At 37.5% G+C, this 15501-nt stretch overlaps 1 protein-coding gene across 1 annotated transcript in view; it reads right to left on the bottom strand.

Annotated features, from left to right (window-relative positions):
* Window positions 1–12402: 12402 nt before the first annotated feature.
* The window catches only part of LOC105484654 (complement factor H related 5), a 29010-nt gene continuing 25911 nt past the window's right edge, over window positions 12403–15501 (bottom strand). Inside the window, exon 10 of the mRNA XM_011746481.3 lies at window positions 12403–12637. Coding sequence (XP_011744783.2) covers window positions 12417–12637 — 221 coding nt within the window. The 3' untranslated portion in view covers window positions 12403–12416. The remainder of the gene's footprint in view (window positions 12638–15501) is intronic.

The following is a 15501-nucleotide window of genomic DNA, read 5'->3' as shown; positions in this document are numbered from 1 at the left end:
AATCATGTTTCACATTACTTTCAGAATAACCTACTAAATGCAAACTTTCTTCACCTCTAGTCTACCTAAAACCCTGCAAAGTCTCTGCATTCCCTTTAGGACAAGCCTAGACTTTTTATTCTAGCACATATTTCCTCTGTAAATTGTCTCTTTTCTATCACGTTGCTGTTATTACAGTGTGCTCTTTATCCTCAACAACATATGTTTACTTAATATTTCTTTTCATACAAAATGCGTTTTTTCATCTCTCCATATTGGCAGTTTGATTTCTTCTGCCAAGAATGTTATACTTATTCCCAACAACTCTCACTCAGCTACTGAGAGTCAGATCACAGTCATTTCCTTAAGAAAACCATTCCTGACTCTCCTTCCCCCAGATTGGGTGATATGCTCATCGACCCTCCTTGAACACATTTATATTGTGGCATTTCTCATTATACATTATATATGCAGTTGTGTATATAACATGTGTGCATATATATTAATATATATTTATTCTATGTATATATAATACACACACATATATAGTTGTTTGAACAAAATCTTTTTTTTTTTAATGAGTTAATTTTCAAAAATGTTATTATGGTAAGAAAACTTATATGAGAGCTACCCTCTAAAAATTTTTTTAAGTGCACAATATAGTATTTTTGACTATAGGTACAATGTTGTACAGCAGATCTCTAGATCTTATTAATTTAGTTTATCTCAAACTTTTTGCCTATTGACTAGTAACTCCTCATTTTCTCCTCCACCTCCCCCAGTAACCACCATTCTACTTATTGGTTCTGTGATTTTGACTATTTTAGTTACCTCATATAAGTGGAATCATGCAGTATTTTTCTTTCTGTGTCTCACAGTGTATTGAAAAGTTCTGCTTATAACTGTCTATCTCCACAAGCACCTTAGTGCCTTGAAAGAGGAAAGTGTGTTTTATGTTTTCATCCTATAATGCTGATGCAGTCCATTGCATATAGTAGCTACATTGTTTCCTGAATAAAACTGAAAATTGTCACAGTGGGCTTAAAATTTCTCTTTTAAAGTATTTCTATTTAAAACTTTTAATGTAATTATAATACTAATTACATAGTCACTAAGCATTTTCTCTATTAACTAGATACCTAACATTTTCCTTTCCCTGTTGCCTTCTTACTCTGCTTTTTGCTTTTTTTTTTTTTTTTTTTTTGACAGAGTCTTGCTGTGTCACTCAGACTGGAGTGCAGTGGTGCCATCACAACTCACTGCAGCCTCTACCTCCTGAGCTTAAGTAATACTCCCACTACAGCCTCCTGAGTAGCTGGGACCACACGTGTGTGCAACTACACCCGGTTAATTTTTGCTTTCTGTAAAGATGGGGTTTAGCCACATTGCCCAAGCTGGTCTGGAATACCTGAGCTCAAGCAATCTGTCTGCCTTAGACTCTCAAAGTGCTGGGATTACAAGCATAAGTCACCATGTTGGCCATTTTTTCTTTTTTATTTACCCATATTTAAGGAAAGAAAACAAGAAATATATACGTAATAATTCTTTACAATACTGATATTAAACATTACTCCCAATAGGCAAGATATAGCAACAACCTAAGTGTCCGTCCATAAATGAAACAAGAAAATGTGGCCGGGCTGGTGGCCCACACCTGTAATCCCAGCACTTTGGGAATCCGAGGGAGGAGGGTTGCTTGAAGCCAGGGGTTCGAGGCTAGCTTGGGCAACATACTGAGACCTCATCTCTACAAAAAATAAAAAAAATTAGCCGGGTATGCTGGTGCTCATCTGCAGTCTCAGCTACTCAGGAGACTGAGGGGGGAGGATCGGTTGAGTCTGGGAGTTCAAGGCTGTAGTAAGCTAAGATCATACCCATACCACTGCACTGCAACAGAGTGAAACCCAGTCTCAAAAAAATAAAATAAAATAAAATTAAATTAAAATTAAAATAAAATAAAAAAGAAAGAAAAAAGAGAAAGAAAAAGGTAACATATACCTACAATTAAATATTATTCAGCCTTAAAAAAGAAGGAAATCCTGTTGGTTGCAACATGATGATCTGATGATTCTAGAGGATATTATGTTAAGTGAAATAAGCAGAAAAACTGTGAGAAAAAACCAGAAAGACAAATACTGTATGATGTCACTTATATATGGAATTTAAAAAATAATGAACTCATAGAAACCAAGAGTTGAAGAGTAGTTACCAGGAGTCAGAAGGTGGGAGAAAAGGGAAGCTGTTGGTCAAAGTGTACAAACTTACAGTTATAAGATGACTAAATTTGGAGACCTTTTGTACAGCATGATGACTACAGTTAATAATAATATTGCATACCTGATATTCACCAAGAGGGTAGAATCTAAATATTCTCACCACAGATGGAAGGTAAGTATGCCAGGTAACAGGTATGTTAGCTTGATTATGGTAGTCATTTCACCATGTGCACATAGATCAAAACATCACGTTGTACACCTTGAATATATTTAATTTTATTTGTCAGTTATGTATCAGTAAAGCTGAGGAAAAGAATAGTACTTGATTGCATATACTGAATAATCAGGCCTGTTAATAATTTAATATTTTTTGAGCTAGTAGTTGTAGTTGCCTCAATATATATTGTGCACAGTAAACTTATAGCACCAGAGTTGTCAGAGTAAACATCAGCACCTTGAGAGGATATAAAAAAATTGATTTGTGTCTGGGCATAGTAGCTCACGCCTGTAATCCCAACACTTTGGGAGGCCAAGGTGGGCGGATCACTTGAGGAGTTCCAGACCAGCCTGGCCAACATGGTAAAACCCTACCTCTAATAAAAATACAAAAAATTAGCCAGGCGCAGTGGTGTGTGCCTATAATTCCAGCTACTCAGGAGACTGAGGCATGAGAATCGTTTGAACCCGGGAGGTGGAGGTTGCAGTGAGCAGAGATGGTGCCACTGTACTTTAGTCTGAGTGACAGAGGGAGACTCTATCTCAAAAATGTATTTTCTTTTTGGAAAATGAACACTGCCAACTTCATGTGAGGGTATATACTAAATCACTCTTTGCTTCAATAAAAATAAGCAAATGCTGCTGAAAATAGGAGATTTATTTAACATTTGATCAAAATCTTTTATTAGAAGTGTTTCTGTACTCCAAACTTACTTCTTTACAAATTCCCCCTTTCGTGATTGAATATATATACTCTTAATTTTCCTAAAAATTCATATTTAAAAAAATCAAATCTAAACGTTTTCCCATTTTAGATTAAGGGCCTTAATCACAACAAAGTAGTGAGTACTAAGCAGACAAAAATAAGATAGAGTAGGATTGTTTAGCAGTGCTGAGTCATGAATTTTTAGAGATACTAATCTGCTTTTTTTTTTTTTGCCTTTCTCTACAACACTTGGCGGCTTATGTACATAAGCTTTTTTTTTTTTTTTTTTTTTTTTTTTTTTTTTTGCCTTTCTCTACAACACTTGGCTGCTTATGTACATAAATGGAGAATATGGATGTATAAGTTTATTCAGCCATGGGTATTTGGTAGACTGTACAATCAAAAGGAAAGTGGAGCAAGAGATTTAAGGCTGTTTGCAAAAGAGTTATTGGAATGTGAGCTATTTAATTTGAAGAGAGACATAAAGAAAGAGTAAATACTGGAGGCTCTTAAAGGATGTGAGAAAGTAGTAGGTGCATTAGGTTGAAAGTATAGATGTGGTTAAAACAGTCCATGGAAGTGTGAGTAAGCTAGTCAGAAGAAATAAATATGGTAATTAATGAGTAGAATATATGAATTTGTGACTTTTGAAGTTGAGGAGTTTCAGATGATGGGAAGGAGTGTACTCTGGCAATAGGAGCATAAAGTTGAGAAAAGTGGCAACAGAGATGAGGCAATAAAGGATTGAGAAGCAAATTTGTTGAGTGGTACAGCAAAGCAGGTGTTAATGCTAACAGACATGAAAGAATTTGGAGTAAGGAAGAAAACTGAGCCAGGAGGTACTAGCAATTAGTGACTGAGGGGGAAAGTTCAGAAAGCTTAGAGATGACACCTGTATTAGTCTTTTATCATACTCTTATAAGGAAATACTGGAGTCTAAGTAATTTATACAGGAAAAAGTTTTAACTGATTCACAATTCTGCATGGGTGGGGAGACCTCAGGAAGCTTAGTCATGGCAGAAGGCAAAGGGAAAACAAGGACCTTTTCATATAGCAACAGGAGAGAAAGAGGGAGAGGGAGAGAGGGAGAGAGATAGAGGGGGAAGAGAGAGAAAGAGAGAGAGAGAGAAGAAGAGAGAGAGAGAGAGAGGGAGAGAGAGAGAGAGAGACAGTAAGGAAGTACCACACTTTAAAACCATTAGCTCTCATGAGAACTCAATCACTATCATGAGCATAGCATGTGGGAAACTGACCGCATGGTCCAATCACATCTCACCAGGTCCCTCTCTTGACATGTAGGGAATACAATTTGAGATGAGATTTGAGTGGGAACACGGAGTCAAACAATATCATTCCAGCCCGGTCTATTCCAAATCTCATGTCCTTTTCACATGTCAAAACCAATCATGCCTTGCCAACAGTCCCCTAAGTCTTAACTCATTCCAGCATTAACTCAAAGGTCCAATTCCAAAGTCTCATCTGACAAAGCAAGTCCCTTCTGACCATGAGCTGGTAAAATCAAACAAGTTAGTTACTTCCAACATACAATGGAGTTACAGACATTTGGTAAATGTTCCCATTCCAAATGGGAGCACTTGGCCAAAACAAAGGGGCTGCAGGCCCCATGCAATCTGAAACCTGACAGGGCACTTATTAAATCTTAAAGCTCCAAAATAATCTCCTTTGATTCCATGTCTCACATTCAGAACACAATGATGCAAGAGGTGGGCTCCCAAGACCTTGGACTGGTCTGTCCCTGTGGCTTTGCAGGGTACAGTCCCCTGCAGCTGATTTCACAGGCTGGCCTTGAGTGCCTGAGACTTTTCTGGTGCACAATGCAATGCATTCTGGGGTCTGGAGTGTGGTGACCCTATTCTCACAGCTCCACTGGGCAGTCTCCCAGTGGGGACTCTGTGTGGAAGCTCCAACCCCATGTTTCCCTTCTGCATTTCCCTAGTAGAGATTCTCCATGAGGGCTCTGCTCCTGCACCAGACTTCTGGCTGGACATCAAGGCGTTTCCATACATCCTCTGAAATTTAGGCAAAGGCTCTCAAAGCTCAACTGTTGTCTTCTGCACACCTGCAGCCCCAACACCACATGGAAGCCACCAAGTCTTGGGACTTGCATCCTCTGAAGAAACAGCCCAAGATGTACATGGATCCCTTTTAGCCACTGCTGGAGCTGGAGTGACTGGGACACAAGGCGCCATGTCCCAAGGCTGTACAGAGTAGCAGGGCCCTGGGCCCAGCCCACAAAACTGTTTTTCTCTCCTAGGCTTCCAGGCCCGTGATGGGCGGGGCAGCCACGAAGATCTCTGAAACACTCTGGAGACATTTTCTCCCTTGTCTTGGTTATTAACATTTGACTCCTTGTTTTGCAAATTTCTGCAGCAGGCTTAAATTTCTCCCCAGAAAATGGATTTTTCTTTCCTATTGCACGGTCAGGCTGCAAATTTTCCAAACTTTTACGGTCTGTTTCCCTTTTAAACATAAGTCCCAATTTCAAATAATCTCTTTGTGAACACATACGACTGTTCGCTTTCAGAAAAAGCCAGGTTATATCTTGAATGCTTTCCTTTTAGAAATTTTTTCCCCAGATACCCTAAGCCATCTCTCCCAAGTTTGAAGTTCCACAGATCTCTAGGGCAAGGGCAAAATGCTGCCAGTTTCTTTGCTAAAGCATAGCAAGAGTGACCTTTGTTCCAATTCCCAGTAATTGCCTCATCTACATCTGAGACCACCTTCATTGTCCATATCACTATCAGCATTTTGGTCAAAACCATTCAACCAGTCCCTAGGAAGTTCCAAATTTTCCACACCTTTCTTTTTTCTTCTGAGCCTACCCAACTGTTCCAACCTCTGCCTGTTACCCAGTTCCAAGGTCGCTTCCACATTTTTAGGTATCTCTATTGCATTGTCCCACTCCCAGTACCAATTTTCTGTACTAGTTCGTTTTCACACAGCTATAAAGAACTACTGGAGACTGAGATTTATAGAGAGGTTTAATTGACTCACAGTTCTGCATGGCTGGAGAGGCCTCAGGAAATGTACAATCATGGCAGAAGGTGAAGGGGAAGCAAGAATCTTTTTCACATGGTGGCAGGAGAGAGAGAGAAAGAGAGGAAATGTCACACTTTAAAACCATCAGCTCTCATGAGAACTCACTCAGTATCACAAGAACAGCATGGGTTAAACTGTCCCCAGGATGCATTCAACTCCCACCAGGTCCCTCCTTTGACATGTGGGGATTACAATTCAAGATGAGATTTGGATGGGGACACAGAGGCAAACCATAACAGCAGCAAACATTTTGGCAAGTGGTAACGTTGAAAAGAATGAGCTTTCAAGAAGGGGATTTTAAAGGAAGGAAAGAAACAGAATAATAATCTGAGAAAAAATATGAAGATCAGTAAGGACATTGATTCCACGTCCCAAGAAGAGTGGATGCATGTTAACAGACAATCTCAGTTTGAGAGGAATACAAAGAAAGCAGTGTCCACAAAGGAGAGAGCAAAGTTTGCCTTATGTGAAGGAGTTTGTAATTTCTTGAGAATAGGATGAAGATATAAGAAAGTTTATTGCTCAATGACCATAGGTTCCAGAGCTTTTGAGAGAGAAGGAAGAATCTCATAGAGAAATAAGATTAAGCATTATTGTTGGGCACAGCAGCTCACACCTGTAGTTCCAGCACTTTGGGATTAACTTTGTTTTTTTTTTTTTTGGTGAGGGAGTCTTGCTCTGTAGTCCAGAATGGCACGATCTCGGCTCACTGCAAGCTCTGCCTCCTGGGTTCGCGCCATTCTCCTGCCCCAACGTCCCTAGTAGCTGGGACTACAGGCGCCCACCACCACGCCCAGTTAATTTTTTTGTTTTTTTTAGTAGAGACGGGGTTTCACTGTGTTAGCCAGGTTAGTCTTGATCGCCTTGACCTCGTGATCTGCCCGTCTCGGCCTCCCAAAGTGCTGGGATTACAGTGTGAGCCACCGCGCCCGGCCTAGATTTGACTTTTTAAAAGCCTCAAGGCCAGAAACCAAGCCAAGCACTTGCCATTGGACTGTGCTTCTTATACATGTACAAATTCCATGCCTCTTGAGGTCCCAAAATATCTTGAGGCTCCTGGGCCTTTTTGAAAGGGACATTCTTTTTACTTACTACAAGTCAGAAACTTTGCACGGGAATCATTTAGACAAGGTACCAGGCCAGCCTTTCCTAGGGGCTTTTTATTGGCGCTCTAAAGTTGGCCTCAATTCCTCAGTCTGGTCATATCTGAAAATATGCCATTTCAGTCAAAGTCCTGGTAAAATAACTAGTGTCTCCAGTTATATCCTGTTACAAAATAAAACAGATTCTTACTGAACTTTTGCAAATAATTGTATTTCTCTAAAAGAAAAATACTCATGAATAGTTTCCAAGTTTTGGAGATCTTGGATAGAGAGAAGGTAAATTTTGCTCACAAAAATATACTGTACTCAATCTTGGTAAGCTATAAATATCTCAAAATAAAAAGGTTTTCTTGAGGCTTTTTCAAACAGAGTAGCGGCTTCCAAACAGGATGTCATTTGTTCACCTTTAAATTGTCATCCGTAAGTCAGGTCGGAATTGAAAAAGTCAGGCCAAGGGAGAAAAAGTCAGGCCAAGGGGAAAAAGTAGCTCCCTGATTCTTAGAATCTCCTCCTTGTGCTCCCCAAGTAGCAAGGTCCTATACAAATCATTTCCATTTTATTATGGAAGTCTTGTGCACTGCTATTTCCATTTGCAGAAGGGTACTTTCCCATAGCAATGCAGTAAATGCCCTGAAAGTGGAAAGTTCTCTTCTCTAAAGCACTAGTAGTTGCTGTTGGGAGGTACTCACAGGCTTTTGCCATCAGTCCCAGTGAACATTCCACAAAGGGCTCTCAAGTGGAGGATTCCTCCCCACCAGCACTCTCAACTTTCACTCTAAACTCTAGGCTTGGACAATCTTACTGGCTCTCATTTAGCACGTTCAGTTAATATTGCTCACAGGGCTGATTTATACGTCCTGTTTTACAGTCCTAGGCAGGGGAAACATTCCTCAGACACAATATCCATTTCCACGAAACATTTAGGTAAAGGATACACAACTACTTTACATAAAACCTGCTTAAACATTTCAGCTTTCATTTTATAATCCTATCAGCCTTTGCATTTTATGTTTTGGTTTCAGGAATTCATTTTCTCCACCACATACCATTTTACTATCTATTAAAAAAGGATTTAGATTTCCAGTAGGGGGACGAGCCAAGTGGCGGTCGGGGTGGAGGCTTTGTCAGTCTTTTCTTGATTAACCCACCCAAGTAATCTCTTTGAAGCCCTTCTTATTACACTGGAGGGAATGGGGAATGAAGCTCTGCCCATCTCCCCCAAGAAAAGCGATTGTGGTACTCACGACGCCTGACAAATATCTGTAAGGAAATGTTTTCTGTAATTTCTAATTTCAGTCCTTTTGCTTGTCTGGCTTCCTTTATACTTTGGAGGGGAGTAGTAAGGTAAGTGAAGCAACGAGCCCTATATTGTTGTTCAAACACCTTGCTTTAGATTGTGTCACAGAATAGCTTGAGAAACTTAGAAAAATTCTCAGGAACTGAGAGGGAGTGTTCAGGTTTAAAATACTGTTACAGGAATAGTGTGGTGCACTTGCCTGTAATCCCAGCACTTTGGGAGACTGAGGTGGGAGGATGGCTTGAGGCCAGGACTTTGAGACTACCCTGGGTAACATAGTAAGGCCTCATCACTACAAAAATAAAAATAAAGATAAAATAAAATAAGGTTATGATTTTACTCAGAATAAAACACACACACATATATATATATTTAAGTTTCAGGTAATATTTGTATTCAAGATTTCCCCCTCAGAATCGAAAACTGTTACCTGCCTTCTTCCTAGACATGAAGCCGGCTGTTTCAATAGATAGCAAGTGTGAGTAACAAATTCTTATTTTTTTATTCAACCCCAGATAATTTTTTCTACATTCTGCTACTAAGCCTAAATTTTAAAATTATTTTTAGTTTTTAAATTTCCAGTGTATCCTTCTCATGAATTGTAAACATTTACTGCTATTTTCTGTCACGTCTTTATTGAGATATAATTTACATACCATACAATTCACCCACTTAATGGGTATAATTTAATTTTTTTAATATAATCACAGAGTTTTACAACAATTACCACAATCAACTTTAGAATATTTATCGCCTCAAAAAGAAACCCTGTACACTTTGGCTATCAGCTTCTAACCTCTCTCCTTCAGCTCTAACCCTAACCAACCACAGATCCACCTTCTATCTCTATATGTTTGCCTAGTCTGGACATGCCATAAAAATGGAATCATAATATGTGGTCATTTGTGACTGGCTTCTTACACTTAGCAGAATATTTTCAACGTTCATCCATGTTATAGCATCTATTATCACTTCATTCCCTTTTCATGCCCAAATAATATTCCATTGTTTAGATATGCCACATTTTGTTTACCCATTCATCAATTGATGAGCATTTAGATTGTTTCCTCCTTTTGGCTAACACAAATAATGCTGCTATAAACATATGTGTACAAGTGTTTTTGTGGACACATTTTTAAAAATTTATCTTGGGTATGTATTTAGGAGTAGACTGCTGAATTAATGGCAATATTATTGTTTAACTTTTTAAAAAACTGCAGCTTGCTTTCCAAATTGGTCAAACCAGTTTGTATCCCCACCAGAAGTGTATGTTGCTTCCAGTTTCCTTGACATCATTTGTTATTACCTGACTTCTTGCTTATACCTATCTTTGAGGGTGTGAAGTGTTATCTCACTGTGGTTTTGATTCATATTTGCTTAATAATTAATGATGTTATACATCTTTTCATGTGCCTATAGGCCATTTATATATCTTCTTTAGAGAAATGTCTATTTGAATCCTTTGCTTATTTTGAAATTGCCTTATTTCTCTTTTTTTTGTGGTTGTAAAAGTTCCTTACATATATTCTCGATACAAGTACTTTATGAGATATACAATTTTGCAAATATTTTTTTCCCATTGTGTGAGTTCTATTTTCCTTTTTAATAGTATCCTTTGAAGCATGACATTTTACATTTTGAGAAAATGCAATTTCTGTACTTTATATTTTCTTGTTTGTGGTTTTGGTGTGATATCTAAGAATCAATTGTCAAATCTGTGGTGATGAATATTTTAAGTCTTAATTTTTACCTGTTTTACTAGTCATATTTTTAATAGATACTTTTAAAAATCTTTTTTTTTTTTTTTTTTTTGAGACAAAGTCTCACTGTGTTGCCCAGTCTGGAGTGCAGTGGCACCGTCTTGGCTCACTGCAGCCTCCATCCTCCAGGCTACCTAAAAAAACCTTCTGACCAAAAATATTTTAATTAAGAAATGCTGTGTGAAGTACAGGAATATCTAAAATATATTTCTAATACTTCCTGTTTAGTATTTTCCCAAACTATGGTACATCAAAAAATAATAAAGTTGTTGCATGAAATCAGCATCATGACTAACATGGTCTTTATACTCATCTTCTATTGCCTTGTTTGTTAGTGACAGTTTTGATTACTCTCTTCTGAATATAAAAGTAATATATGTTCAACATGAAAAATGTAAAATTTGGGAAAATGTGAAAAATTTGAAAATATTCTTTCTTTCTTTTCTTTCTTTTTTCCCTTTTTCTTCCTTTCTTCCTTTCTTTCTCTTCCTCCTTCCCTCCCTCCCTCCCTCCCTCCCTCCCTCCCTTCCTTCCTTCCTTCCTTCCTTCCTTCCTTCCTTCCTTCCTTCCTTCCTTCCTTCCTTCCTTCCTTTTTCTTTTTTTTCTCTCTCTCTTTCCCTTCCTTTCTTTCTTTCTCTGAGACAGAGTCTTGCTCTGTCACCCAGGATGGACTGCAGTGGCATGATCTTGGCATGCTGCAACCTTTGCTTCCCAGGTTCTTCTGCCTCAGCCTCCCAAGTAGCTGGAATCACAGGTATGCACTACCTTCTCTGGCTATTTTTTTTTTTGTATTTTATTAGAGACAAAGTTTTGCCATGTTGGACAGGCTGTCTCGAACACCTGGCCTCAAGCAATTCACTTGCCTTGGCCTTCCAAAGTTCTAGGATTACAGGTGTGAGCCACTGTGCCCATCCTATTTTAATTTTTTAAACCTAAACCATATAGAATTATTAAAGCCATCATTTTTATTTCTCTCACTCTTTCTTCTACAACCATTTATACACATCTAGATAATTCTGTATATGCAATTTTGTAACCAAATAATTTTCACCTTTTCGTATGTGTATATCACCTCTTGACTAGATTAGAAGCTCCACAGAAGAACTGGTTAAAACTTCAAAGTCTACTCTTTTATAGGAGATGGGGCATTTAATACTTTAAGGGGTATTCAGTATTAGATAGGTAGCTAGACTTACATTAGAGGATTTATAAATATTTATTAATACTTGCTACAACCACAAAAGTTGACAGCTTTTGCAGGTTTTTAAGTGATGATGACATGAAGATAGAGACTAAAATAACATCTACGTTTCCTCTTAAATAAAGTTAATTCAGAAAGCTTCAAAGTTATCTTATAATTTGAGACAAACAGGAGGGATTAGATGAATTATTACTGAAGCGAGAACATTTACTGTCTCTGTGGACATTTATGAATACAATTCCCCATATTGTGATTTGCCCAGGAATAATATGACTTTCTCCTGTGGTTTGAATGTGTCCCCGAAAGTTTACGTGGAAACTTAACTCCCAATGCAACAGTGTTGTGAGGTGAGCCCTTTAGGATGTGATTAAGTCATGAGAGCTCTGCCTTCTTGAATGGATTAATGCCATTATCATGGGATTGGATTGTTATCTCAGGAGTGGTGTCTTTAAGGATGAGTTTATCCTCCTCCCCGCCCCCACCACTCTCTCTCTCTCTCTCTCTCCCTTTTTCTCTCACTCCCATGTACATGCTCTCTTGCCACGTGATACCTTCCACCATATTATGATGCTTTGAGAAGACCCTCACCAGATGTAGCCCCTCAATCTTGGACTGCCCAGCTTTTAGATTTATGAAACAAATAAACTATTGGTTAGAAGTTACCCAGGCTGTGATATTCTGTTATAACAATGTAAAATGGACTAAGACCCCCTCTTATTAAGTGAAGCATTGTTCTCTCAGCTTACAAATTTCAAAAACTCTGAAAATCCAGAGTTGTAAATAAAACTGAGTTAAACAACACCTGAAAGAATGAAAGCAGTAACTACAGAATTGGCTACATAATGGCTACTTTTAGCATAGATGTATGTTTTAAAAATTTATTCAGGAAAATTAAGCTCGCTTCTTTCACATATGGGATATTCAAATTTCCCTTCTTGACAGATTGCTCGAAATGATGGTGATGATATCTTTGCTTTATATAGGAATTTACACTGAAATTCAACAGCATCCCCTGTTTTTACATAAACTTTTTCATTGTTTCTCCATCTTAACTGTATGTTATTTTTGTTCATGTTTTCTTCAGATATCACACATGGATCTGAAAGAAGAAATGGTACAATAAAATAAATAAATAATAATACATCTTTACCTTTCATAGAATAGTGAAATTGCATTTAAGAGTATTTTGGAATTAAAATGATGAAAAATATTAATATTTATTTAAAAATAATATTGATTGAGTTATTCTTGGTGGTGTTCTTAGCACTGTGTATGGGCTACATATGAGGAAATAAATGCTAAAAGATTTTCTCAAGGCCACACAGTTTAGTCAGTGTTTTGAGCCAGAATATGGATCCTGCCAGTATGAGTTCAGAGCCTGAGCTCTTAATTGCTATACTTTACTAAAAATTCTACCAGCATGAATGTTGTTTGTTTAGATATCCCTTTTTATTATGTAACTATCTGTGAATCTTAACTTTTGTGAAACTTTGATTTCTGTAGGAAAAACAGTATTATCTTCTTCCCTGACCACAGATATCACTCATTCTTTCTTAAAATCAGTATTTTATATATATTTATATATATCTTATATAAATATATAATATATAATATAATTTGTATATATAACACATACCATTATATGTATGTTAATTGTAATATGTTTGTTAATTTTATACATATAATGTTACATACAATTTATATCTAATGTAATGTAATCAATTTATATCTAATGTATAAATATATATTTGTATATTATATAGTAAATATAATATATATAACATATATGAATACATATATTATGTGTATTATGTGTATAGGTGTATTCACATATGTTAAAAATATATGTAATATGTAATATATATTTCTATTATGTATACACACATGTATATGTAATTATACACTTTTATGTATATTAGAGTGCTTAACTCCCCACATCCTTGCCAAATCTTTATGTTATATATTTTTTTCTTTTTGCCAATTTCCTAGTTGAACATTGCCACTTCATTGAAATTTTATGTTGGCGTAGACAAGCATTTTTCATGTTTGCCGTATGTTTTTCATTTTCTGTTTATGTACCCTACATATTTTTTATATTGAATTTTGATTGATTTGTAAATATTCTTATGTGTTAAGCACCTGAGAATATTCTCCATAAATTGAGAAATTCTGAAGTTATCTTTAACCCCTCTTTCATTTGGTTCCTGTTTTTTACCTACTAATCGAGACCCTAATCTCTCTCTGCCAGGGCCTTAAATAATTTCCCCATATTGCATGTTTTCTTGGTATAAAATAACCACATGTTCTTAGTCAACTGATAATTTTAAAATACTACATTTGGCCGGGCGCAGTGGCTCACGCCTGTAATCCCAGCACTTTGGGAGGCCAAGGTGGATGGATCACGAGGTCAAGAGTTCGAGATCAGCCTGGCCAATATGGTGAAACCCTGTCTCTACTAAGAATACAAGAATTAGCCGGGCATGGTGGCATGTGCCTGTAATCCCAACTACTCAGGAGGCTGAGGCAGGAGAATCACTTGAACCCGGGAGGTGGAGGTGGCAGTGGGCTAAGATCACGTCACTGCACTCCAGCCTGTGTGACAGAGCAAGACTTTGTCTTGAAAAAAATAAAAATAAAAAAAGATACTATGTCAAGAAACTGCTATTAAAAATATGTAATGGCTCCCTACTTCATTCAATACCTACAAACCATCCAAAGAAATTTATGTCTGGTTTTGGAAAAAATTATTTTTTTAATGGAGTTTCGCTCTTGTTGCCCAGGCTGGAGTGCAATGGCGCAATCTCAGCTCACTGCAACCTCCGCCTCCCGGGTTCAAGCGATTCTCCTGCCTCAGCCTCCCAAGTAGTTGAGATTACAGGCATATGCCAGCCATGCCCAGTTAATTCTGTATTTTTAGTAGAGATGGAGTTTCTCCGTGTTGGTCAGGCTAGTCTCAAACTCCTGACCTCAGGTGATTCCTCCCGCCTTGGTCTCCCAAAGTGCTGGGATTACAGGCGTGAACCACCACGCCTGGCTGGAAAAAATTATTTCTTCAGAGCTGTCTAATCTTAATCTCCTATCTCATAGGAAATAAAATTATTTTACGTTTCATATTTAGATCATGTTTCCTTGAATTGTCTAGATACCTTTGATGGGTTTTGTTGCTTGTTTGTTTTTGTAATTGTGTGTTTGTCATTGCTCAAAATACTGTTTCTTTTTGCTAGAAGGACCTTCCCACAAGCTCTGATTGTCCACATGGTACACACTTTTTAGGCTACAAAGTTTGTTCTTGCTTTTCTTTTGGAAATTTATTTTATGATCACTGGCCATGATAATTTCTGCCTATTTTAAATTATTGGACCATCTAAAACTTTGCTGCACTTAAAATATGAGATAACGGCATTTTTGTCTATCCATCAATCCCTCCAACTTAAACCCTGGAAGTTACCTTTGAAACCTAGTTTTTCTACATTCTATCAAAATTGTTCAGATGATACTTCTGCCTTATACTAACTCAACATTTTCTGAGTTCAGTTCCCACACAATTTTAATGATATCCTGGGAGAGGGGACTCACGTAGAGTAGTGGTTTGAAGCACGGTATGGGCCATAGTGGCATTGGGGTAATTTGTTACGACAGAAGGTGGAAGAAAGAGACATCATCGGAAGGATGAATTTTCAAGACTCTAAGAAACTTCTGGTCTAGCCCTGTGAATCGAGGCATTGGGCAATAGTGAGAACTGTTGCAGGAACAGATCCTTATTATCATGATGTCTCTTTTGGACACCAGAAAACAGAGGGGTTTATGGAAATTACAGTTTTCTTCCGCTTATTCTAGAGTAAACTGACGTTCATCCTTTTCCCATAATTGGTGTTATTAATTCGCCCATATTCTTTGTATCTTGTCGCTTTTAGTTTGTCATGACCAATAAAAGAATCTCCTTTTAAACCCCAAAAGTGAATC

The sequence above is a fragment of the Macaca nemestrina genome, chromosome 1 (genome assembly GCF_043159975.1).
Source record: "Macaca nemestrina isolate mMacNem1 chromosome 1, mMacNem.hap1, whole genome shotgun sequence".
NCBI lineage: Eukaryota > Metazoa > Chordata > Mammalia > Primates > Cercopithecidae > Macaca > Macaca nemestrina.
Note: the sequence above shows the minus strand (reverse complement) of the source record. Positions and strands in the feature narration are given on the sequence as shown.